We start from the raw sequence: 26532 nt of genomic DNA on the forward strand, positions 1-26532 counted from the left end.
TGAAATTTTTGCCTGTGGTATGTTGGAAATAGTATGTGTCAGTTGTACTTGTTTGTTTGAATTTTGTGTTTTATGAGCATCAGAACTTTATGTGTGATCATTTCTTTGAAATTTGTTTATATACATGTACACATTTGATGAAGAAATTGAACCCCCAAATGTTTTTGTGTGTGTCACATGTAGACACATGTACATACATACATACCATCTGATTGAGATGATTAGGTAAGGGTGAAGAGTTGAAGATGGATAGAATGATGGAATGGGGCGGAGTAGAGATTAATGGAATGATGGTTTGTGGGACAAAATAGAAGATGGATGGGATTATGGGGTGGAGGCAGAGTCAGACATAGATGGATAGATGGGATGGGGCGGATTAGGGGATTGATGGGATGGGACGGAGGTGGAAATGGATGAGATGGTTTGGTGGAGGAATTGGAGATGGTTGGAATGACCACAGCATGAAGGGGCGTAGTAGGAGATGGATGGGAAGCAGAGTCGGAATTGGATGGAAGAATAGGATGAGCAGAGTTGGCGATGGATAGGATGATGGAATGGGGGTTGGAGTAGGACCAGTGTGGGAATTCAGCTTTTTAGCTGATTTCAGTTTTTTTTGTTTAGATGTTGATCCTGAATTTCATTTTTTGTAACACCTTGTCTATAAAAAGTAAGGGAACTTTTTACATTTCAGCTTTTGTTAGCTGTTTTCAGCTTTAATTTTAAGTTGCTACTCATACCCCTGGTAGAAGAGGGATGGGATGATAGAATGGGGGCTGAGTAGATGGATTATATTTTGCTAATCTAAAAGGAATTTGTAAAAAGTCCCTACTAATTAATACATGTTTTGCCTTCAAAATGACACTAAGCATTATGAAATATGAGGGATGGACAGAAACTTCATTCTGAAAAGTAAGTTTTGTAGTTCAGAAAAGACAGAACACCTGAAATTGTTTTACATATTAATAGCTCACATGTTGTCATACTGTAAAAGGTTGGGATTAAACTGAAAGCCCCACAGTAATTAACAGGAATGGGGGCAGATTAGGAGATGGATTGGATGATGGGCTGGAGGTGGAGTCAAGAGATGGATAGAATGATGGGCTGGAGGTGGAGTCAAGAAATGGATGGAATGATGGGATGAGGTAGAGTTGGAGATGGATTACAGATGATGTTAGGGGATAGAGTAGGAGATGGATAGGATGGTGGGGGTATGGGTGGAGTACAGGGGTGAGATTTGTCAGCTTTTTAACTGATTTCAACTTTTTTGTTTTGGATTTCATCTTTTTTCTTCACGGGCTGTGTACAAAAGTATCTATAGAAATTTTCACAGTTCAGCTTCTTAATGCCTCTTTTCAGCTGTTTTTAGCTATTTTTATCATTGGTCAATCTCACCCTTGACAGTAGGAGATGGATGGGATGACAGGGTTGGGGCATAACCTTTTTGAGTATCATCCAATTTTTTTTTTACTGGTACTTGCTGTTTGTAAAAATTGTGGCAGAGCTTGCACTTGTTTGGTATGATTTCCTTGTACGTGTATTAGTGCCATTTGTAATTTGCATGGATGACTCTTAACATGAGCATTTTTTTCGGTTACAAATAAATTTAGGTAAATATTAAGAAAATGTACATGGTGAATGTTCATATGTACATGGTGAATGTCCATACGTACATGGGCATTTGGTCAGCTTGTCTGGCTCCTGTCATTTTCCTGGAGATAGGAATAAGTTATGAATTATACTCGGATTCACAAATGAACAAACTTCAAGACCAACTAAAGGAACATGGTTGTGAACAACTCTGAGCTGTTTTGGAACTTTCTGTTTTTTTCTACCATTTCAATTGTTGTGAGGGATGGCCATTCATAATAATTCTCAGGCCAGTAGCGTCATGACCTATTAGCCAAACCTGCTGGGTTTGATGTTACTGACCCAAAGATTATAAAGGTAAAGGTGAGTGGAAGGTGCAAGTTTGTCCTTATATCCCAGCGATTTGAATATGAAAAGTCACATGTACATGTACATTCAGGACTTCAGCAGTCTACATGTCAAAAATTCTCTTGAATTCTTCCAAACGTAAACGGGCTCACACTATCATTTGAAGTTTGCTACACCTACTTGTAGCAACAGTGTGGTTGAAAAACTCATGTTTTTGATCTGAAATCTGATGACAGTATCACATGACTTTTGCAGTCACACATGCATGTAAACATACATGTACATGTACATAACACAGCATCTGCTTGCTCCCCTTGCAGCTAAACAAGCTGACACCTTTTGCCACATTGCCGGATCAGATCCCCCATCGGGTGGATCAGATCCAGCAATTGTGTGCAGTGGGAACGCTAACCGTTATAAGGTGAATCAGGATCAGATCCACCTTTCTTGATCCTCCTCTGGAGCAGGATACAGATCCCCCAATTGGTGGATCAGATCCTGCACAAGTGGCGCAAAACTTTTGCGGTCTGATGAACAAAGAAATACACTTTGGCGTGTAGCTCGTGAAATTTTTAACATGCACAGTATGCGCAATAAACAACTGCTTAACTTCGGGCTAGCAAAACGTGTCACCAAGCATGCGCAATGCGTGCATGCCACGATGTGTACCTAGCCCTTTTACAATTTTTGTTGCACATTCATTCGTTTCTTAACCATTTTCATTTGTGTAATTTCACTTGCTTTCCATCAAAAACTAATTCTATGTTAGCGTTTAGCCCGCAGCGTGTAACAGAGTATCAAAAATGGAAGCAAACTTTGAATAGACAACCTCCGAAAAGGTGGATCAAGTATAAGTGGGAACGCGACTTGCGGTCTCATTGCGGTAAGATAATGATCACACCAAAATGCTGCATCAAGATCCACCTTTTCCCAATTCAAGTGGGAACATGCTGTTAGGGTACATGTACGTAATGCCCTCGTATTAATGACTGTAAAATTCCACAAGTGGGGTGGCTTTCCAAAACTTTATAGGTATGTATCCGTAGCTGGGCACAGCCCATCTACGGGTACACGTACATGTACCTATTGGTTTGTTGTGTTCCATCTTCCTCACTTTTTTCCTGCTGTTAATTGTCTGGGACTTTTATCTGAGATGATGTACCACATAAACCTGAAACTTGACACATATCAATATCAACCTTATTCCCTGGATCTGCATACAAATGAGATGTTATGATGGTATCATCAAGTAAAAAAAAAATGTGATTTTAGTAGAAAGAAACTTACCTTTATCTCATGAACAGTTACACATACATGTACATTGTACAGTGTTCATGTTTTGGGATCTGACGGATCTTGGGTTAGACATAAGGCTGAGTCAATTCGAATATTTCACTATTTGAATATTTGACTTTCAATTCGATTGAATATCCGAATATTCAGTTGTACTGACTGGCAGACTGTCGATGAACAAACCATATACAAAATCAGTTGCAATAGTGTACACAATTGTGCATTGTAATCACAATAATAGCTTCTCACTTCTAGAACTACATGTACTCGGTACATGTGTCTCAAGCCACAATTTAGCAAGATTTAACAGATGAACAATACTTCCTGCCCTGCTGAAAATTTCTTTTCTTTAAAATTTGTAGCCCTACATATAACAATGCCAAATCTTTGATTTTAATGTAACCCCTTCCCAAAAGAGGTCTTACATGTAGGTTACAATTCCAATTTTATTTGTTTATGACTATGTTTTCCTTTTGCATACAGTACTTAAATTGTTCTTTCCTTAACTTTTAACTTTTCTGCTGGTAAGCAGTGTTCCAGTGTTGAACCTTTGATCTATTTCCTTTTCCTTTGTTTGTCAAATAGCCTGCTCTTCCTTCAGTTTATCTTTAATGTTCCTGCTTTCTTAGGAGATCACAGGATACTCTTTCTATCCACTGCCTTTAGTCTCTTACTAGTACACCCGTGTGTACACTCCCAGTAAGCTTTTCAGGAGATCAGCAGGATGTTGGGACACTTAATCCCTAGTTGTTGTTCATACTTTACCCATAGTTTATAGCTGTGAAAGCTATAAACTTCTGCTGATTGCTCATCTGCCTAGATACTACTAATACAGAGACCGTTCCCAGCCGTGCGAAGGCCAGGAATGCATTCTTTTGTTCAAGTTACATGTACCTCCACTTTGCACGCGTGAGAACGGCTGTCCTGTTCCCCGCGTTTCTCTACAACAAAAGACCCGTGTGCACACGGTAAGATGTTGTGACCCCCATGGGTGGCACAAAACCTGTGCGAAGAAAATGTGGTAGGGAAGAGGAAGAAAGAAGAAAAACAATTTTATCGACCAAACACTGTTGACATTCAGCCAAGGCTCAAGAACAGCTTGTATGCATGTTCTTCACATCTTTGTTGTGACCCTGCTGTTCTCGCACGCACAGGAACGGCCAACAACACTCTTTGAATCACTCATACAAGCGAAAGGGGAGGAACAAGTGCTCTTAGGAACGAGGATGAAGGGGAGGGCGTGCAGAACGGAAGGGAATGGGTGCGAACAGTCTCTGTATTTTGATCCCATCCCTAAATGACCAATCAGTATTGGAGTCATGTGTGACATTTTTTAAGTTGTCCAATGAGAGCCTGAGCTAGTCATGTGGCAAGGGCATTCTGGGTGGCAGTTTGCCTCAGAGTTTTGGGCAAGCCTGGTATTCCCAAACTTTGCCGTCATGCTGACTACATGCCTGCCGAATTTTGTCTGCGCTCTGCACTTTTTTCTTTGGACCGGAGGACTTCAAAATCCAAGTCTTCCCCTTATGTTCATGAGTGTTGGCTCTCTATTTTAGGTAAGTTTGAGTTCCTATTTATATCATTTTATACTATTGTGTGTCGTTTCTGGGGTTTAGCCATTGCATTTTTCACGGTGAATCTTGTTTCAAATTATGAAAAGAATTGTACCGATTGATTTTATTAGGTGTGGACTTTCGGATGTCTGAGAAGTCTAAGCAAATTCGTGATGTTGAAGGTTTTGTTATCTCGTACTTTCCACTAGCCAGTAATCTTCTGAGACTAGATCCAAAAGAAATGTTTCCTCGGAAAGCTTTCCTTTTACATTTAGCTTAAGACATGTGTTTAGTGAATTATTTGAGGTGGTTTGAGTGTACTTTTCAATCATTTCATGTTAAGAAAATCGCTGGAGGGGAAGTGGACACATTCCAGTATTCAGAATGGTCTGTTGCAATTAATTATCTATAGACCACCTTACTCTGTAAATCATCCTTTTACAATCAACCAGTTTGTCAGTGAGTTCGCGAACTGTTTGGAATCATTGTCTTACCTCCTGAACCAGTTGTAATAACCGGCGATTTCAATATTCACATTGACATTCCTGATGACCCCATCACCGATCGGTTTTTAGTGCTTCTTGAATCTATGGGTCTTCAGCAACACGTAAACAAGCCTACACACGAGATGGATCACATATTAGATCTTGTTATTACCTGTAATGTTGTATTCTGTAGTGTTGTACTTGTATTCTGGACATCAGAAATTAGAATTTGCAAGACGGGTTAATGATCAATAATACTAAGTGTGAATTCCTGATTATTTGACCCTGGCAGCAGTTGCAGAAAATAAATTTCCAACGTCACAGTGGGCGATTCTGTAATCCCTCCATTCACATGCATCAGGAATTTGGGATCATGGTTTGATTCACAAATGACAATGGACATCCACTTCACTAAGGCTTGTGCAGCATTTTTTTTACCTTCACAATCTTAGGCACATCAGTAAATTCCTCTTTCACGATTTGCTTTCAGTGTTAATTCACACATTTGTGACCAGCCGTCTGGACTATTGTAATAATCTTTTGTATGGTTTATCAGCAGCACAGATAATGAGATTACAGCAAATCCAGCATGCTATCTGCAGCTACCTGTAGAGTTCTTACGAATACACTCAAGTTTCAACACATAACACCAATACTGCATCACCTTCACTGGTGACCTGTTTTGTACAGGTTTCACTTCAAAATCATCCTGTTAACATACAAAGCCATCCATGGTCTTACTCCTAGATACTTAATGAATCTTGTCATCATTAAGGAGGAGTCTAGATATCATCTCAGGTCAGCAAGCAACGGTCCTTTGTTAAGTTACCCCAACGGTAAAATGCTACCCAGACTTGGCGACAGGGCATTTGCAATTGCTGCTCCCCAATTATGGAATGCCTTGCCATGGCACATGTGGTGCAAGCAGAGCCTTGCCGTTTTTAAATATGAAGTGAAAACTTTCCTTTTTAAATTTTGCATTTGCACAGTGATATTGCACTGCAAAATTCATTTTTTTATTAGTTTTATCTGGTAGGGTTATTATTATTTTTAAACGTAGGTTTAGCTGTGATTCGTTATTTGAGTGTCACAATGTCTGATATAATTACTTCACTCTTATCATAGATAGGGTTAGAGGCCTCTGTCCCGGGAAAGATTGAGACATCACTGATGCAAGCAGGTTAGGTTCTCCCTCTTGGCGAGACAGACGTATCGCCGTACTACGGTTTGGGTACTATTGCGATGACACTCATTTATCCTTATTCATTTATCCTTATGTTTTCATTTCTTAAATTAATTGTTTTTACGTTAACTTGTACTGCGCCGTTGATCATTTTTATGAAAACGGTGCATTATACATTTTCAATTATTACTATTAAAGTTATCTGACCTTTGCTTTTGGCGTTATGAAGGATCAAAGTTCAGATGCATTTGACTGTCAGATAATTTCAAATGAGTACATTGGTCAATATCTTCTAAACAGTTTACAGGTAGGATATAAACGCAAAACCTTGTACCAACATCAACATAAAAAGCATGAAAACTCCAGCACCGTATTGTAATACATGTAGGTTGAAAAGTAAAAAAGGCATTTTCAGTTGATGTGTGTCTGCCCTAATTACGTGTACTTGGAATGTGTTTTCTTTTGATTCATGAACACTGTATAGAAAGTGCTTGTCTGAGAGCTCATGAAAAAATTGAAAAGATTTTTAAAAAGATTTTAACGTTTGTGTACATCTCTAGTTGAGTTTGAACGCTATTTTTTACTACGTAAGCATGCTTTTTATAACATGCATTATACATAACAAGTTCATTTTGAGCATAATATTATGAATGTGGGAAAGCCATATACATGTAATCTGTTGCAACTGGACATGTATAGAATGTCTTGTGTATAATTTGCTGTTATAAGTTTCCTTTTCTTTGGTGATCTGTGCTTCTACAATTGACTTCCATTATTACGAAATCGGCTGTAACAAAATAACAGTTATAACAAACACCCATCTTTAGTGAAAATGCGCACATTTCTATGGGGAAAAAATCTGTTACAACGAAATTGCATTGTATGAAATACAACAAAAGGTTTTGTGACTTTGCTACCCGAAAAACCATTGTTGACAACCCATTTGTAATGAACGTTTACGAATTGTGGTGGTTAAAATGCTCGCAATGTGCTGAGGCAATGCTGCACTGGTTCCTGCCGGATTGAACCACTGTCAAAAAACACATGATGGAAATATGGCAACCAGTTCTGTATCGTTGCTCAATGTGAACACAGAAATTGATCCCCTGTCTATGTTTGTCTCTTCTGTGTTAATGGATTTAATTTGAGGTCGTACTGCTTGTACTGGAAGCGAGCGTGTTTTCATTAAATTTCCTGAAATTTTGCACACATCTGCTTACAATGTGATATATAGACGTTGTTTGTCAGTTTCCCATTGTGATGAGTAGCATTGTGCTCGATTAAAAAATGAATGATTTCTCAGAAATTGATTATAGCAAAGCTAGAACAAAAACTTCCATTGCCAATTCTGAAAAAGTACACCTCAAATAAGTTCGCTTAACTACTCTTGTTTCTCAAGAGCCCTGATCGCCCAACACTGAATTATTCATATGGCTGCTAAATAACTACGACGTACATTTTGGAAGACATACATGTACATGTAGCTATCCAATCACAATATTCCCTTCTGACATCATGCTTCTTCATTGACCTCGCTGGACGAGTAATCTCGACTATAATTCTTTATCGTGGTCATTTGGCTAGTGTCGAACATCAAAAGACAGAGGGAAAATAAACTAAAAATGTCTCCCCATGACACAATTTGTGTTTGAAAGACCACTTACATGGGGGGGGGGAGCTTAAGTTGATGAGTTTTCACATTCTGTCAGGTACACACTGGCCTACATGTACGTGCCATTATGTTAGCTTCATCACGTTCCTCATCCATGGCGATTGAGTCTTTAAAAAATCCCTGGCCTGATGCTTTTATTTGCTGTTTATCCAACATGTACATTAAATATGTTTTCATATGACAGTGAAGTTTATTATTCTTAACACGTCACAATGTGTTTGATTGATCATAACCGAGAGATCTTTTTGACATCGATCACGTTCACGTGTATGCATGTACATGTACCTGTACAGTACATGTAAATGTGCATGATATTGTACACAATAGGACCTGTTCATACATGTACCCGCAGCCACTGCAGAGCATTCCACCAATTACAAGTTTCGGATATAGTGAACATTTTCACTACATCTCAACAGTTTTGTAATAACGAGAGTCGACTGTACATGTACATGTGCATGTACTTCGCAATGAACCAACAAGTAACCCTTCCTCAGAAAATTTTTATAATAAGCAAATTTTGGGTTCACAATTTGAATTGAAAAACAGAAAACCAGCAGTGTCTTCCCTGAATGACATCACAACAACAGCATCTTCAGTTGTCAAGAATGGCATGGACCATGTTATGTAAAGTGCTCTAATCAGTGCAGTTACATGTAACTATAACCCCAAATGATAACCCCAAATGGATGTAAAATAGTTGTCATGTAAATACATCAAAGACGTTGTACAAAAATTGCATGGAATCATCAAATTGATTCTGGCTGAATCAAATAATTTCAGTAAGGTTAATTTAAGTAGGTAAATTTACAGTAAGTCTTTCAGATGAAATTTTTGAAAAGATTCACTATTAGTGCCATTTAAAATCTCTTATAGGAGTGAATGCAGTTCTTAAAAGAAACAGTATATCACATTTTGGACAGAATGTTCAGTCTGTTGTCAGATGTCTCCTGACAATTAACAGAGCAAGTTACGCAAACCGTACTGTATACATGTACCCATATATGTACTGGCTCTTTTCAGAAGCACCACAAACCTTTCTCTCATTGTGTGGGGGTATGTCCACCGTGAAAAAACTTCAACTGTTTAAGTGAGAAAATAAATTTCCAACAAATTTAATAACGAAGACATCTTACTTCATGGTTTTGTGGTGCATTTTATTCATGCTGCAGGTTCGAGTGCCTGGCTACAATTACGTTGGAGCAGGGAACTCCACAGGGAAGAAAGATGCTCAGACCAATGCTGCTAAAGACTTTTTACTGTACCTGGTACGAGTAGGAGAAGTCAGGGAATCAGACATACCAACATTAGCACTGGTAGGTTTACACGTGCCTAGTTCAGCTTTCAGATTTATGCATCTGTCTATTATACACATAGTGGGTGCCATTGTGACTTCTCCAAACTTGAGTGAATGGGTAGTTTAATAGACACCTCCACTATCCCCATGTTCAAAAAAAAAAAAAAAAAGCACATGTTTTCCAACAGTGGGAATTTCAATGGTGTAAGATCCAGAACAGGGGTCGATATTAACTTCAATCTCTTGGCCCCCAGGGCCAGTGGGAAGTGCATTGCACTGGCCCTCATGAAAATTTGGTTGAGTACGCCTTGGATAATGCTTATATTTACTCTACATTTACCCTATTTGTGCATGTGTGAAAATTTGGGCTGATGATGTGGAAAAGCCCTATGTTCTGTTAAAACAGATTGAATCTTCAGTTTTTCACATATGTGTAAGTGAAAAAGCCGTTACGTTTGTCTTTTTTTCTTTTTGGGGGCAGGTCCAACCCATAGACTTTTAACATGTTATACTCCACCAATGACTTTGATTGAAAACAAACTCATATTCCACTAACACTTAACAAAATCCCTTAACCACTTGCTGCCAGGTATCCCTGTTCGGGCACCATGGGTTTATACACACAGCCGGGGTGCCCGAAATGGGACAAAAGAGCTGGCCCGTGTAACAAAGACTGTACTCGGAACAAAAGACCTGCTACTGGGAATTGCCATTATTTTTTGGCTTGCATTTTCGAAGGTAATCCGTCACTGTTTTCAAACAGTATACAACTGTTTGGGGCATAGCGCGCCCGCGGATTAGCACTGCGGACAAAAGTGCTCCAGGGCCCCATTGATGAGTGACACAGCACCGCTGCATGCTAATCTCCGCGTTTGAAAAGATGCCACGTGCATTCACTGGTGACAAAGGGAATTACACAACACCTCACAATTCTGGGCTCTCTTTACAGGGCTGCAGGCCTGGATGAAATCTCAGGCATCAAAAAGGTTGCCTGTCAGCTTAGAGTAGCCACCAAACAGTCATTTGTGTGGGTGTAAGGCGTGAGGTCAAAATACAAACGCTTTTGAAAGTGTCCAATGCTTTGTAAACGGTAAGCCTCACGGACGGTCAACATTGTAAAGACGAACGCTTCAGCGAGGCTGGCCAAACCGTTGCGGTCGAGTGCACCTTGCACTCTGCAGCTTCCAGTAAACAATGGGCAGCTCATCGCATTACGGCATCACAGACTTCTGCGGTCTGGTGGATTAGTCATAACAATAGCTCTTTACTTTGCAGCTCCACAGGAGGATTTAGATCGGCAGACTGTTTTAAACATCGTGATAAAACACGTGTATTGAGTAGTTGTGTTGCGCTGTCGGTTTCTAGACCCAGTCTTTTCAGGTCTCAATACCCTGTAATCTTGATATTTTGTCTCGGTATCGTGAGTTAAATACACACCTAACTGTATACCTGCAGAATCGAATATACTAACTCGAAATAGTATTTACCTGAATCATACACGACGTAGTGTTCTGTTCGCCAACATGTAGTTACAGATAAAATCTTTTTTTTTTTGCCTGTGTGCACAAGCTGGGACTCAGCATTGCGTGCTCGCACGTTCTCATGTGTAGGATCGAGGAAGACACGTACGCGAACTACGCACTTTCTGCTTCGAAGCTGTCCCTGCACCATTTAAGGATACAAGTACATGTTTTTTCTTGAAGTCAATAGTACATGCGTGCACGTTGCAATGTGTTTTGTACATACGATTCTTTTGTACTCTTTGAATACTTTGTGGCTGCACAAAATTCTTGTTGGCAAAACAAACATGTCGGGTTTTATACTTATCTCTGGTGTTTGACTTTACCTATTGAACTTAAATGCACAGTAAATTAAAACAATAAACACAATTTAATCTAGTGCTGCCGGTGAACCACCGAACCAAGGCAAAAATCATCAAACAAAGCACTTTTGAACCGAACCAAACTGTTCGGTTCGGATGTACGGCTTTAATAAGGCATTTTATTGATGGCATGCGGGAAAACATACAAAAATACAAGAAAACTTAACAAAAACAAACACAACGAAAAATGGATAATGAGTTATACAGCGTGCTCCACACGTGCGTGAACATACTGAAACTTACAATGGCCCGCATCATGAGATGGTTGTAAAAAGCATGTGGTGAGAATCACTCAGAAATCAACCAAGAACATGCAGCGTACGGCATTGTCGCTGCATAACATTTCTAAATTCTCACTACATCCAATCGTGCTCATGTATATTCAGATTTATTATTTTATTTGCCAATCTACGATAGCCACGCCCTTACGTTCCGTACGAATTTTGGTTGGATGCCGATCACAGTCGGACTCGCGCTCGATCCAAGGCATCCCCGGATGAAAATTTTGCCAAGCGGTTCGGTGCATGCTGTGCTTCAGCGCAGCGCGAGGAGATTTTTGTTCGCGCGGTGGCCTAACTTGCCTTTCAGTTGACCATGAAGGGTTGTAATGGAATTTGCCAGATCTCAAATAACAAAATGCTGTTATTATTCCTTCGAAAGAGGCTAATGAAAAATCGCCCCTTTGGTCACGTGCACGCCGTCCTTGGAAAGGTTCCCCCTCAGATATGCAACGAAAGCCATTTTCCTAGTTTTCAAAACTATTCCTAGTTTTCAAAACTATTTCGCAAAAATAACCAAAACACAATTTGCTCGAAATTTGATTTTAATCTTGTATTCTGTACTGGAGGAAAGTTCCAATTGAGCATGCTGTTTTTTTCTATTTGCACAAGTCTTACGGTCGTTTTGTTGAGTCGAGTCAAGCGTGGTCCGAACACAACCGCTTCTGGTCGGTAAAACACGGTCGGAAACTGTCACACCCTCGAGGATAACTTTATATGGAATGTACTCGTAAACAAGCTCTTGGGAAAAAGTTTATAAAAAAAGGTATTCAAATCAAAGTGCTCGCGGATCGGGAGAGATAGCAGATTCATAATTTTACACGTAGAAATACTTTATAGGCCTTTGCAGCTCGATCGTAGCGAGCCTTTCATGTCTCAGTGTGCATTGTACGTGTACATGTTGTGTACATGTCCGAACCCAAACCGATCCGAAGTTCAGCAAAAAATGTCCAAGCCCTGTTTGAACCGAACACATACTTGCAGAACTATTTGATGCAGAGTTTGACATTTTTTTTATTATCTTCAAAGAATATGGTACAAGGGACAGAAGTTCCAAATAAATTCACATTGCGTCTACGTGAATATTTCCTTTCATAGACGATATATTAGGCGGTAAAATGAGGCAACCGTGTTTGGCATTCCCCGGCACTCCCATATAAACGCATTTATTTTCCAGTCCAAAAAAACCCTTAAACACGAACAATTATCTTGGGGCGATGCTTTTTGTCATGAAATACCCACTCAAAACGTATCTGAAGCTAGATAAATGTCTGTAGCCTGGAATGCAGTTGATTTTGCGTCTTTCTATCACAAGGTGTTAACCACTAATCCTCACGGCCTGCCCGGGAAGACTGACCTGGGCCAATGAAGTTCTCCCTGAATAGGATCTTTTGTTCACAACCAAGGCTGTGTAAGCCACAAACTCCATTGTTGTCAGGGTTGCTCGTGAAGCTAGACAGTCCAGGGCAGACGGTTCTTTCCAAACCGTTGAACTGTCCAACACCAAAAGACAAACGGAATGAAGGGGGATTAACACTAACCGTTCAACTGTTTCTAAACCGTCTGTATTTTGACCTCACGCCTAAATGTCCATTAAATGAAATGATGAATTTTTGAAGAATTTTGAAAAATGAAAATCATGAAAATCTTTTGTGTGTGTGCGCTTCATTTTTAAACGCACCTGACAGCAAGTGGTTAAGAGATCTGTGTCCTCAAAGAGTGAGGTTTTGATGATGTCATCAGGTGATTTATTATTGAATGTCAAATGTTTATTTCAAGCCATTGATTTTGTAGACAGTTTTTCAAGAGGCCTTTTAAACTTAGCAGTCTTGCATCTTCATCAAAATTACACCAAGGAAAAACTTTTATGCAGAGATAGTCATAGAAAAATGATGTCATGATAGCACAAGGTGTTATTATACAAGCAATTAACAGTTTGGTATTTTTATCTTTTAAAGGAACCAGGAAATAGAAATATTTTTATACATTTTACTGAAAACCCTTAAAATGGCATCTTTGGGTTTCAATTAAATTAACCTGTTTTTAAATTTTTGTTTTGCAATCTTAACCCATATTTTGTGCTTTGTTGGTTTTTATTCTGATATATATTTGCATATTCATGAGCAGAACTATGATGTCACCCAGTGCACTGAATCTCATTGTTGCACTGGTTTGTGCACAGAAAATTTCTAGATTTTTTTAACCTCTGCTATGGCAGATTTCATTTTCTTTTGGCAATTTATTGCTGTGTAAGTACTGTTATATGGCAATAATCCAGTAAAACTCCTTTTCACAGAAATGTTCCCAGATAGCAAATTTAGGATTCGCAATTTAAACATGAAAACATGCAACCTGAACCATGTCTTCCTGGATTTACATCAAAGTGAAAGCGCCCTCACTTGTCCAGAATGTTTGGTCAACTTTTAATGTATGAAAAAGTGCACTGTTTAATTCACATAATAAAAAAAAAAAGTCAAACAGTCTTCATACATGGAAAAGAGTGTAGAGATACACAAAAAGTGATTCTAAGAAAAATTCAGTTCCTGGATCCTTTAAGATTCATATAAAAGCACTTGTTTGATCCCTTGGCTTGCTTTATGCGGCAATTAACAGAGTAAATTTAGATGTTAATTTTTTGTTGTGTGCAAAATCACGTGTCTCCTGTGTTCACATACCCATGCCCAGCCTACATATGCAAATTTCCCATGTGCCTATTACAATTTGCTGAAAAGACTTGATTATACATGCTGCCCCTTGACCCTCCAAAATGCGCTGTGGTCCCACCGCCATGTTTGTCCTTCTTTTCTCAGCGCCTATCATTTACGGACATGTCTTTTATGGCATTTTCCGAGTTTCGAGTTCCGTACCTTTCACTTTTGTGAATCGACTTGATTCCTGTTATGAGATAAAGAGTGATTTCTTATCTTTTGGTAAGAGTGCTTATTTTCATATTTTGTTCTTTGCATGCTGTGTTTTTTTGTTCTTTTCTGCCTTGGCTGTCCTTCATCCCTCACAAGGGACGTTCTTGAAGACTGAAGTGGTCTCTGTTGTCCAGCCAGATCCATTCCCCCGGCACCGGATCATCTCCCGGCTCGTAGTGGCTCTATCCGTTGGCATTGCAATTGGGGCGAGTAAACTTACTCCCCCGTTAGCTCGGTCTGGGCGTTTGACATTCATCCCCAGTGCCCGTGCTCTGAATTCTTTTGGTGGTCTCCGTACTACCAGCGCTTACCGTTGAAGACGTGTATTCATTGTATGGCTCACCAGTCTACACACCAGGACAGCCCCACGCCTCCCGGGCCAGCTACAACGACTGCCACACGCCATGGACTACGGCTATCAGATGAACTTCTCAGTGATTCACTCGGGTTTGACTTGGAAGTTACAACGCCTCAGGCTGATGGCCCATCGTTTTCATGGGTGCCAATTCAGAGGTGCCACCTACCTATGTGGGCTCTTCACCAACCACTTTTCAGGCTACAGAACTGCATCATTGCCGTAGTTCTTGAATGCCACTCATCACTGCGGCTTCTGGCTACCGGCTACAGTTATCTGACCAAGATGTTTCTGTCTCAGCTGTCCGGCAGCTCGGTGCGCTTCGACCTATCACAGCCTGCATTCCAGACATGCTGCTGATGTTCCGGGTTCTTAGGTTCTTCCTTCAGGATCTACGACCGGATTACTGCACATAAGAAGCGTAAATGCAAGAAATACCGCTCTACACCTGGGCATTTCTTCACGCTGTCCACCTTAGCCGGCTGCCATGAGTCAATCTCCACTCCCCTGGTGACTGCGCCAGATTCGGATGCCCTGTGTGAGAATCCTTGTATCTGGCTCCGCTTCTGGCTTCAGATCCAGTTTCATCTCTGGCTTCACACCCTGCTCCGTTGATCTGTCTTATACATGGCAGCGCCCGTTTACACATGTATTTTGGGAAATGAATTTGTCCTTAATAAATTCATTCAATAGTAATAATAATAATTCTTCAACTTAACCGGGTTCTATTTACGACTTGCATCTAGCCCCACCCATGTGCCTCTGCCTTGATCTGTCCAGGCTTTAGGGCATCCAGGCGTGCAGGAACTACATTTGCACTCTCCCGTGTGGAGTCGTCAGCGGTAGCCGAGCACACCTGGGGAGCTGGTCACCACCCCAATTGGGACGGCGTGCAGTGCGTGGACCAAGACCAGCATTGGTACACAAGACGCGTCAAGGAGGCCATACACATCTGCCTGAATGGACACAACATCAACAGGGACAGTGGCATTGACATCCCCCGGTTCTTAATTTAACACAATTAACACGAGCATGCTTGAGACGAAATCACGCTTAAGACGAGCATATTTCTTCAGTCCCGTTGAAAATGTACACATCACATACAGTATTTCTAGACATCAGAAGAGCTTCATGGAAAGGCACTTACGAAGACAAGTTAGTTCCATCTGTCGATGCTCTGAGATTCCACCGGCTTAGATCTTGCTGGGTAAGTACAATTTGGGGGAAATCTTTGCAACCTGTTTTCACTTACCCAGATATTTCTTAATATGGATAGTCTCCCGTAAATCGCTTTCAGTTGATGTGGAATGGGATACTGAGGAGAATGTACAGAAAATTTTAAAAAATGTGCAATTTCTGACAAGCTAATCAATTATGTGGACCTGGTTGTTCTTGTAAGGAATGTCAGAGTACTGTTAGCAACCCTGAATCTGTGACGATTGAACATGACAGTTAAGATACTGACTCTGCATCGTTGTCCATTTGTAGTGATGTAGACAATTTGAAGGATATTCCAGAAGTCACTGAAGACACATGTTCAGTCCATAGTACAGATGAAGACTGCTATGAATAGATTAGTGTCTGACTAGATGAAAACAGTGATAAATAGATAAGTGTCTGACCAGATGAAAACAGTGATAAATAGATTAGTGTCTGACTACATCACCTTGTTCTTTTTTTTCCTTTTCCTTTGTGAATGTACATGTACCTACATGTACATGCATGTTTAAAATTTAAAACTTTATTTGCATTGCTTTACTGTAAATTGATAAATGCTAATATCGGCAGGGTTTGTTTCATTTACCACTTAATGCCAAAGTTGCTATACATACATGTATGTAAAATATATGTGTGTATTACATTTTTTAAATTGTACCTTGCCATCCTTTTCATGCAGTGGTAGTGTTGTATTTGAAAAGAAAATTACTGTTTTTAAGTCGCATGAACAAATGTATAGCATATGTGCTTGCAGGCTTATCTGGGCTTCGTGAACAACTATATAGCTCTTGTTTAAACTCAAATGCGCATACGTTATCAATAAATTCCTCAGTTTGCTTGAGCCATTCAGACTTCAGTGACATTGTTGCAAGCAGGGTTTAATGTACATGCCATCTTATGATGATCGGTTTGGGGCCCATTGGAGTGGGAAGACTTTCATGTAGACCTGTGGGAAAGCCTCAGTGCAATGCTTTTTTGAAGATGGTCACCGGTTTGTGACACTTGCAAAATCTTTTGAAAACACTGACACACATTTGTGGATTAGTGTTTTATGGTGTCACAACTGAACAATAATAACAGTGGATGTACGAGAAATGGGAATTACTAAATGAATAGACAGGCCCTAGGTTAAATCCCCGACAATACACAAGTGCAAGGGCATTTTCAAGAGATAACTGGCCATGCGTTGGTGGTAGACAGCCTTTAAGTGCTAAATTTAATGGTGTTATACATAGTGGATTGGATTAGCATTAGTCGCAAATGCTCTGGCCTAGATGCCATTTTAGTATAGTATAGTTTGACTAAGAAGCTATGTTAATGGGGGTATGATAAGGTAGCTCACAGTAAGCAGTTATTTGGCGACTAAATGAGGTCAGGAAAGATTTAGAAGACAGTAAGCGAGTTCACGTAGTACGACTCGATAGCAAATTGTGGGCAATAAGCCTACATGACCAGACCGGCCCCTCGATATTCAAAGAAGGATGACACCAAGTAGCGTTTGCAATTTTCGGCGTGGACCCAATTTACAAAGTTTCAGTTTTGACCTGGCAGTTACAAGGAGCTTTGCAAGCGATGGCCTCAAGAAACGTGTTTTTTTGGCAACGTCACAGCTGTAGAAGTTTTCGTACTATGCATGGCAAAGCGATGACAGATCACAAACACACATATTCGGAAATAAAATATGATTATAAAAATTATTGGAAAATGTAAATGGAAAAAACATTATGGCAATACTTCTCATTTCAACAATCGTTGGAGGAGAAAGAGGATTGAGGCAATAGAATTGTTACAGCGTGGAAGAACATATTTGTTCTTCTGGCCGTTCATAAAAATGTGTGGCTAAGGTTAATAAAGCGAAGGTCTGTTAGGCATACAGAGCGATGGATATGCCAGTTGTGATTTAAATCACAATGCTTTTTGACAAGATTCAAGGAATAAGCCCGAAAGGAAGAAGTGAAAGGCAATGTTTCTGCAAGAAGTGGGCTTAAGGGACGGATCCAGCTTCAGGTGTCAGGGGCAAATTCAAGAGAGAAATGTGGTTTTGAACTCATTGAATATGATGTTGGGGACACAGATTAAAGCTTTACTCTTGGTCCTGACATCCATGCTTTTATTTATTGGTCTTGTTTTCTTAGGGTTTTGTGGCTTATATTTAATAGAAAGACACCGAAACACTTTTTTCTCACTTACCTAGGATGGGTTCTGTATATTAAACCAAACCAAACAAAAAACAAAACCAAAAACAAAACAAATACAAAAAACCCCACAAAAACCGTAAAAGTTGACATCGCACTGAGTGCGCCCCTATGGAATGTGTACAAGGAGTACAAGGGACCAGTCAACCTGGCATACATGTAGGTGCAATGGAAGGCAATCAGGGCCCTGGTGATCATGGCCGGGGATGGTGATTGACCTATATCATAGCCAACCATTTTAGCTTTATGCCTTTGAAACGGTTTTAACAACCTTCCTCCAAAAAAGGGAGTCTTGAAACAGTAACAAATACAGTAGAAATGGAAAATAAAAAAAATATACATTTGTGTATAATTATATTAAAGAGGGAGGTGCCCTCTGGCTATGAAAGTAATCAAAGATTGGCTCAGCGAAAGGGCAGGAGAGGGAGAGTAACCAATGTTTGGCTCCATGGAAAAACCAGGAGCCTGAGGAAAAGGGAATTAATAAGCCCCTTGGCTATAATAAAAGAAAAGCAAAGATGGGCTTGCCAAAAGAAAGGCTGGAGCAGGGAAAAGTCAATTCCAGCCAAACTGGGAAATGCCCTCTAAAATGTTGGCTTCTCTTCCAAATCTCTGACTGCATTACTTTGAAGGTACATGATCAGGATGGGCAAAAAATAGCAAAATTTGATATCATGAAAATAAGGGAAAGTAATGACATCTGAGCATCATATCGATCAATTATGTTTGGGGGTCAGGCCGTAGTAAAACCATTTTGCTGGCTACTGGCCGTAGTTTGTGCGTTTTTGCTCTGAATGGCACTATGTGAGCCGTTCAAGCATTTGTGCCTTGGCTATATTAAAAAAAGGCAATGGCTATATTAAAAAAAGGCAAAGAGTGGCTTGCCTCATGACAGAGAGGAGCAGGGTAAAAGGGAATGACCCTGTTTGCTGTGAAAGCATGCTTACAGTAGCTCGCCAATCGACGGGAGCAAAATAAAGGGGAATGAGCCCTTGGAAATAGGTGTAAACAGAAAGAAGTTGCATTTGACAAATAAGTTGCGCAGGGTGAGATGGCGGTGAGTTAGGGATGGGTGAGATATGGGGCAGGAAAGGGGTTATGCCCGCATTACAAAGGAGCAAAGGGAAGGAAGGTTGACGGGATCTGAAAGTTGCAGCAAAGAATCTGTCTGCCCGTACCTCAGACTAAAGACTCTGGAGCTTGAACAAAGCGAGCATGAGGGCACAAGAGGCCATCAGTTTAAAATCAGGTTGCTGTAAAGGGCGGATGGCAATAAGTGGGAGCATAGTTTAACAAGATAGGGGTTAGTTGCAGAGAAACGCATGAAGCCTGGGGAGGAACGTGTCTTTTTAAAATCCCACCCACCCCCAAGGGAAAGGGTCGCTTGCTTGGGCTCTGGTGCCTACGCTCGAATCTCTCAGAAAAGACTCTGGAGCTCGAACAAAGCGGTAATGCAGATAGTTTACTATTGCTTGGTGGACAGTCTCAGCCATTGTCTTTGCTAGCCGGCTCAGTATGATGAGATGACTTGGGCTTACGTCAAGGCCCATGATGTTCGGGTCACCTCTACATCCTGGTCATACTTCAGAGGGGTTCCTCCAGCTGAAATCTGCCAGGCGGCTTGTTGGAAATCTCCTTCCACCTTCACCGAATGCTACCTTAAAGATGTTCTGCGGAATGAAACGGCCCATGGCAGAGCAACCCTGCGCTTGTCAGTCCAGGCAACATCCAACGCTGCTGTGGGCTGGGTGGCTGATAGCTAGACTTAGTAGGGTCGCTGGGTGGACACTCACTCTCACGATGCCCGCTGTATGTTCTCCTAGTTAATATACTCCTGTCGCCGACCATCCTTCATTGTTTAGTGCCACTCTGCATATGTAGGCTGGGCAGGGGTATGTGAACGCAGGAGACTCCTTTCCCACGTGGAATGGGTTGGGTCTCCTGCTGATACTTGCCCCTGCCCAGCCACTCCTGCCCATCCTTCCCCACTTCGACTCCGGTGACCTTACTGCTTCGAAAAGAATGACAAACATGGCGTTGGGACCGCAGTGCATTGTGGAGGGTCAAGGGGCAGAATACATAATCAAATCTTTTCAGTGAATTGTAAAAGACGCATGGGAAATTTACATGTGTAGGCTGGGCAGGGGTCAGTATCACAAGGAGACTTGACCCACTTCACGTGGGGAAGGACTCTGAGCATTAGATGTTCATCATGAATCATATTTTATATCTTGGACGTCATTTTTTGGGCCGTTTTTTGTGAACGTCATTCTGTTTGACAGATTTTCTTGTGAGAAAACTTAGTACAAAGAGAAAAATCTCGGAGTATCGCCATTCCAAGGAGGTTCTCATGAATATCAAAAGAAAAAGAGGGCACACTCTCTGGGCTGATGTCAAAGGTCAAACAGCCCGTGATGCAGCAAAACATTCCCCTAACGTCACCGTGAGATATTGACTGATGCTGCAAAATTCATCATGATCGGTATTGGGACTGTGGTTCTCTGTAATGTACTTGGAAGAAAATGTGATCGATCCAGTCAAAAAGATGATGGTTTGGGGTGCTTTTGTGCCCTTTTTTTGGAGAGCTTGTGTTGTGCAACGATTTTGATTTTACTCGCTGTTTTTCGCGGTCAATTTTTTGACAGAATTGAATGACGTTCATGACTGCTGAATAAATTCATTGCTGTTCGCTTCATGAAAAATGAACCCCCAAAGTTAAACATAATCTAATGGTCCATATTTTGAGGAGCTTGCAAGTTGCAAAATCCCTCTGTTCTGTTCTTAACCCCTGGACGATGGGAATTTCTTTCCGAAAGACGACTCAAAGAATTCCAGCCTTGCTTGGCCACGAAGGCCACCTGCCAAACCGCAAATTCTTGGTTTGTGGCCCTGCGTGCTCTGCACACTTTGAATTACACAGTGAAAAGGCTGAGTGTTCGGTGGCATGCGGCTCTACTCAAGCTTCCACATTCCCGTTGCCTCTTTTCAAAATGGGGACTATTGTGAAGCTAGTGATTATGATGCAAATTCGGTCTTTTCATTTCTGGGCTATACACAAAGGCCAATCACCATATATGCAAGATCCAGGGCTGCCTTCTTTCACCCTGTTCACTCGAGCGTGGGCCGAGAATAATAGCTGAAAAGCGGGCTGAGGATCTCAATTTTTACGATGGCTCTAGCCGTTTCCCGGTGTGAAGGGGTCAAACATACATAGACCTCTGGTTACGTGTACATGTATGTCTTGGGTTGTACGTATGGGAGCTATATGTATACATATACGGCACTGGGTACAGAATAGTCTGTAAGTTCTCAACACTGACCTTCTAATGAAGAAATAGTGTGCGATGGCAGTGGATTGATTTAGATTTCTTTTGATTATGAACCGTAAATGTTGAGTCACGCTCATAACAACTGTACCAACATGAAAACTCGACAAAGGTCGTGACTTTGTTCCTTGTTCCCTGTTTTAGGAAACATTTCATATGCATGTTGCCCATACATACTGGGTACAAGGCTGTGTTTCTGTGGTTAAACTGGAATACACCAGCAAGTGTAGGCTCCACGTGGTACACATTGCATGTTAGTAACAAACAGGACACGATTGCAATCACGGTTAGAAAAGTCTGCAAATTTAATTCTTCACAACAGTTGCAGATTCCTTGGGTGTTCTAAATTTACGGATGGGTTATTTTTAATTGATTGGGGCAACTGGGCATACTGAAACTTTTGGCAGTAATAGAGCAGCATCAGCATGCATGCTTGTAACCACTCAGGACACCACATGTTACGAATGTTACCATAAACTAAGATGACTTTACAAAATACACAATCTCTCAGTTATTCACCTGAACTTAGGTACAGGCAGTAAGAAGACAAAACAACATCAAACACAACAGGAATAAAATCAAACCACATTACAGACTTTTTTAATCCATCATTATTTCTATGTCACATCTTGATGTCTCATTTACAACCATTACCGTCATATTTAGTTCCATGAAAATGTGATGGTTGTGTTCATGATAACGTTATTGCATTAATAACTAGTTTTATTCAGGTTTTTATAAACCAAGCCTCATGTTTCCGGTATTAAATAGTTGTACATTTGTCTGTTTTGAAGATGTGTGCTTGTAAACTTGGCATACTTGGGTTTATTTAATCGTATATTGAACATGTAGATGGATATGTGCCTGTATTAATACTGTGTGTATGATGAAACAAATCTTTGAGAAAATCTTTGAGTATCAACTTAAATACATTAAATTTGATTCACTTTTAGCCCACACATGAAGAAAGTCAACCCCCATGTGAACTGCCAACAGGAGTGTCCCTGGCCCCTCACCTTGCTGTTGGAGATTTAGCATACCCTCCAAAAGGTAACAAAATCTTCAATTGTTTATAGTTGTATCTTGAGATGCACAATTGCACATGCAGGAGAGAGGAATGGTCATCCCTACATCTTTTTAGTTGCAGAACTATAGTGATGAGTTTGATGTATGGATACAGGTATTTGTGAATTGTGCAGCATGTATGTGTATATAATGCCAAGTTCTGTCTGTCCATCTATCCATCAGGCGGCTGTCCTTCCTATTTGTCCGTACATTCAGCTATTTGCCATCATGTTAAGACTTTGAAGTTTTGCTTGTCGTTAATAGAGTACCAAAGTGAATACATCACGTGTACAATTAGTGTGTAAAATGCATTAGGGCAAGAACCAGCGCTTGAACCAACACGTGCGCGTACTCCATTCAGTTGCACTAAACTTTCTGGTTCACAGTGACGTCACACATCAGTACTCCATATGGAAATAATAAGCAGTGGGTTTGGTTTTTTTATTTTATCAATACTAAAACCTCACATGTGCTGGTAAGAGGATCATATGGTGGTGCCATTTTTTGCACTGCAACTTTTGAAATGTTGGAGACAAATTTTATGTGCCAGCTGCATGCAGGTAGCCTAAATTGTTTGTGTTTGCGTGGGTAAAAAAATTATGTTGGTTTCAGTGAGACAAGAGAATTTTTCTCCCATAATTCACGATTTAAAAAAATTGATATAAAATACGGCTGTGCCAAATGTCAGAATATTCAGACATGTAATCTGAATTATCGATTAGTCGAGCATTGTTTTTCAAAATTGAATATTGGGATGAAAAATTCATGAATAATGAAAGGAAAAATTCATTTCTTATGTCACATTCTATGCCCCAGTGCAGTAGTTACAGTTCTCTTCCAAAATGTAATTCTACAGCTAAGTTTGTTGCAGTGCCCTTCATATGGAGTGAAATATGTAAACGCCTATCCTATGTCTATTATTACTATTGCTGCTACTGGTATATTCATGTAGTTTTTAATCCAGAGTATTGAGAAGCACCCGGATTGTCTGGTCTGTACTCTACCATAAAAAAAACATGTTGGAAGGATTTGGCTGAGCAGTACTGAAAATGAGACTACTGTCCATTTGTGCAGTTACATTTACAGAACATAAATGTCTCAGTTGAACTTTCGGTAATGGAGGTTTGCTCTCTAGCTCCCTGCACACATTAGTGGATAGATGTCATGGAACAAAATAACAAGTACAACTTCATGCAATGAAGATACCTCTGTCTCATTCATTAGCAAAAAAAGTTCAAAAATAAATAAGACACAGATACTGTATGTGCAATTGGTGAAATTTGAGTTCTTTCTCGGGCTTACGTTTAGGTTTTTCTTATTGCAAGTCAAATCACAAAGAGAAATGCATAATTTTGCATCAAGTGTAGTGAAGAATAAGATGCATCAAAATATACAGGTTACATGCTCGGGAAGTACTGTTGCACTGGTTCCCACTGCTACTGGTACATGCTACATGTGCCGGTAATTGCAAGAAATCAACTATCATGGATTGACCAGCAGCTGATTTCACGAAACTTTACGCAATGACGTAACTCCACTTACGCCACATTTTATTGCGTAAGTTGTGCAACAAATAAAACTTATTTTACAAAACATACACACTGCATAAGTCCGGGACTTATGCAACAAATTATGGTGTAACTTGCGCAGTCATTTTAGGTGGTGTAGGTTGCGCCAAACGAAGTGACAATGAATGATTTGACATGCTTGTCGGGTTCGGTTAAGCCTCATTACTAGAGTCATTAACCACTTCGTGCTGGGGCATTTTTCAATGTTGATGATGCTGGGCCGGCATGACTCATTTTTTCCGTTTTCAAAATCCTTCAAAAAATTCATCATTTTATTTAATGGTCGTTTATAGCCGCACGAAGTAATCTTCAGGCACTACTCTAAGTTGATAGGTGACCTTCATTGACGCACGAGTATTTCAGCCAGGCCTGCAGCCTTGTAAACAGAGCCCAGATTGTGCGGTGTTATATAACTGTCTTTTGTTCACGAACCTGGCTCAGTGCACTGCTGACCTCTTTTCAATAGGGGCCAGATTAGCGTGCAGCGGTGCTGTGTGGCTCATCGCTGCGGTGGTGGAGCGCTTTTATCCCCAGTGGTAATCCGCTTGCTCTCAATGCCCCAAACCCTGGTATAGGGTTTCAAAATAACGCTGGATTATCACCACTTTTGAGAGTGAAAAATGCCGGTAACGCCCAGCAGCCTGGTCTTTTGTTTGGAGTACGGTCTTTTGTTACAGGGCCCTGTTTCCTTTGTCCGAGTTCAGCGACCCCGGCCACCCATATAAATCATAAGTCTCCGATCCCGGAGTCCCCGACAGGAAGTGGTTAAGGATTATACGAGAAATGAACAACAATAATAAACTTGTTTGGCTGTGAGAAAACTGCAAAACTTTTTGTCCAGTTCCGACGAAGAAAAGATGAAAAATTGTTCAATATGAAGGGCAGATGTGATTCAACGACTGTTTGATGACTGCTGTTATATTGGAAAAGAACAGCTGTTGTAAAAGCAATTTTTGTCCTCGTCCAAGAAATTTAATATTTGACGTGGTGCATCTACGCAACTTTTTGTGAAATCGAACGTAAGCATATTGCACAGCTACGGCATAAATTTGTGGCGCAAGGCTTATGCATGGTTTAAAGTTACACCACATTTCGTGATGTTTGCTGCAGGAGTCAGTTTTTAGCTTTGAACAAACAAAAGACCTGTCATGGTCTGTGCTCACAGCAAGATATTGTGGCCCCCATGGTGGCACAAAACCTATTCAAAGAAAATGTGAAGTCCCTGAAACAAGAATGATGTACTAACATCCGTCCATGGGTAGGAAATAAAATTCTTGGTGAATAGCGAATGGCAAGGAAAATTGAATTTTGGGCCACTCTTCTGATTGGTATTTCTTTTTATTTCTCTGAAGTAGAGCACTTAAGCATTGCATTCCACAAAGTAATACAAAGATCTGCATTTTTTAACCACTTAATCACCAAAAAAACTCAAACAAACAAAAAACAAAAACATCTTGAAATAGTTCGCAGTACTCGCTGCTACACCTGACTCAGACCGGCCAGCTGACCATGGCAAGCTCGCTGGTCGAGTGGTTAAGACGACTGCACTAGTAGGTGGGAAGTCATGGGTTCGAGTCCCACCCAAGTGAGCTTGTGAATTTTTTCGCAAGCTCTTGCACAAGTACTGAGCATGCAGTATTTATTGATACATACGTTGGGTAAGGGCAAAACCTGTTGTAAATTAACATCTCCCCAACGCCCAAAAAAAAAAATCCATCTTGGAATGGAACAAAGTTGTTTTTTTTTTACGTATAAACCTTAGTAAGTTCGGCAATGATGTGGGTTAATTGGACCCGATACACAAGTCACATGGTTCATTTTCACTTCGTTTGGTGCAACTTACATCACCTAAAATGACTGCGTAAGTTATGCCATAATTTGGTTTGTAAGTTTTGTGAAATCCGTCTTAATTTGGGTTGCAACATGCGCAATGAAATGTGGCGTAAGTGGAGTTATGCCATAGTGCAAAGTTTCGTGAAATTGGCTGCAGGGCTTTTCAACAAAAGTAAGACCACTGCTGATTTCTAACATTTTGGAAAATGGCCCATGCAGAAAGATGAATTAACCAAAGCACTGAGTAATAGGTAAAAGTGTGTCCACAGAATTAAGAAGTAGCTTCCTTGAACGGGGTCAACGGCACAGCACTTCATACTAGAATAAAAAATGATCTTATGAACATCATCGACAGAAAGTCGACTAAAACTGGATGAAGTATCAAATGAAAAAGTGCCAGAAGGGGGAGACGACTGAGAAGAACTTATTGCATATGTCAATTTAAGTTGAATATTTGATATTTTCTTGACCAA

The 26532-nt window shown here is 40.5% G+C and overlaps 1 protein-coding gene across 2 annotated transcripts in view; it reads left to right on the top strand.

Annotated features, from left to right (window-relative positions):
- The window catches only part of dhx9 (DExH-box helicase 9), a 202930-nt gene that overhangs the window by 21980 nt on the left and 154418 nt on the right, over positions 1-26532 (top strand). For both annotated transcript variants that reach the window (XM_087143419.1, XM_022239222.2), the window contains exons 3-4: positions 9294-9437; positions 22547-22643. In XM_087143419.1, the coding sequence (XP_086999545.1) occupies positions 9294-9437; positions 22547-22643 (241 nt within the window). The remainder of the gene's footprint in view (positions 1-9293; positions 9438-22546; positions 22644-26532) is intronic.

Source organism: Acanthaster planci, linkage group LG11 (genome assembly GCF_054643075.1).
Source record: "Acanthaster planci isolate LZ-2023a linkage group LG11, COTS_SCS, whole genome shotgun sequence".
Taxonomy (NCBI): Eukaryota; Metazoa; Echinodermata; class Asteroidea; order Valvatida; family Acanthasteridae; genus Acanthaster; species Acanthaster planci.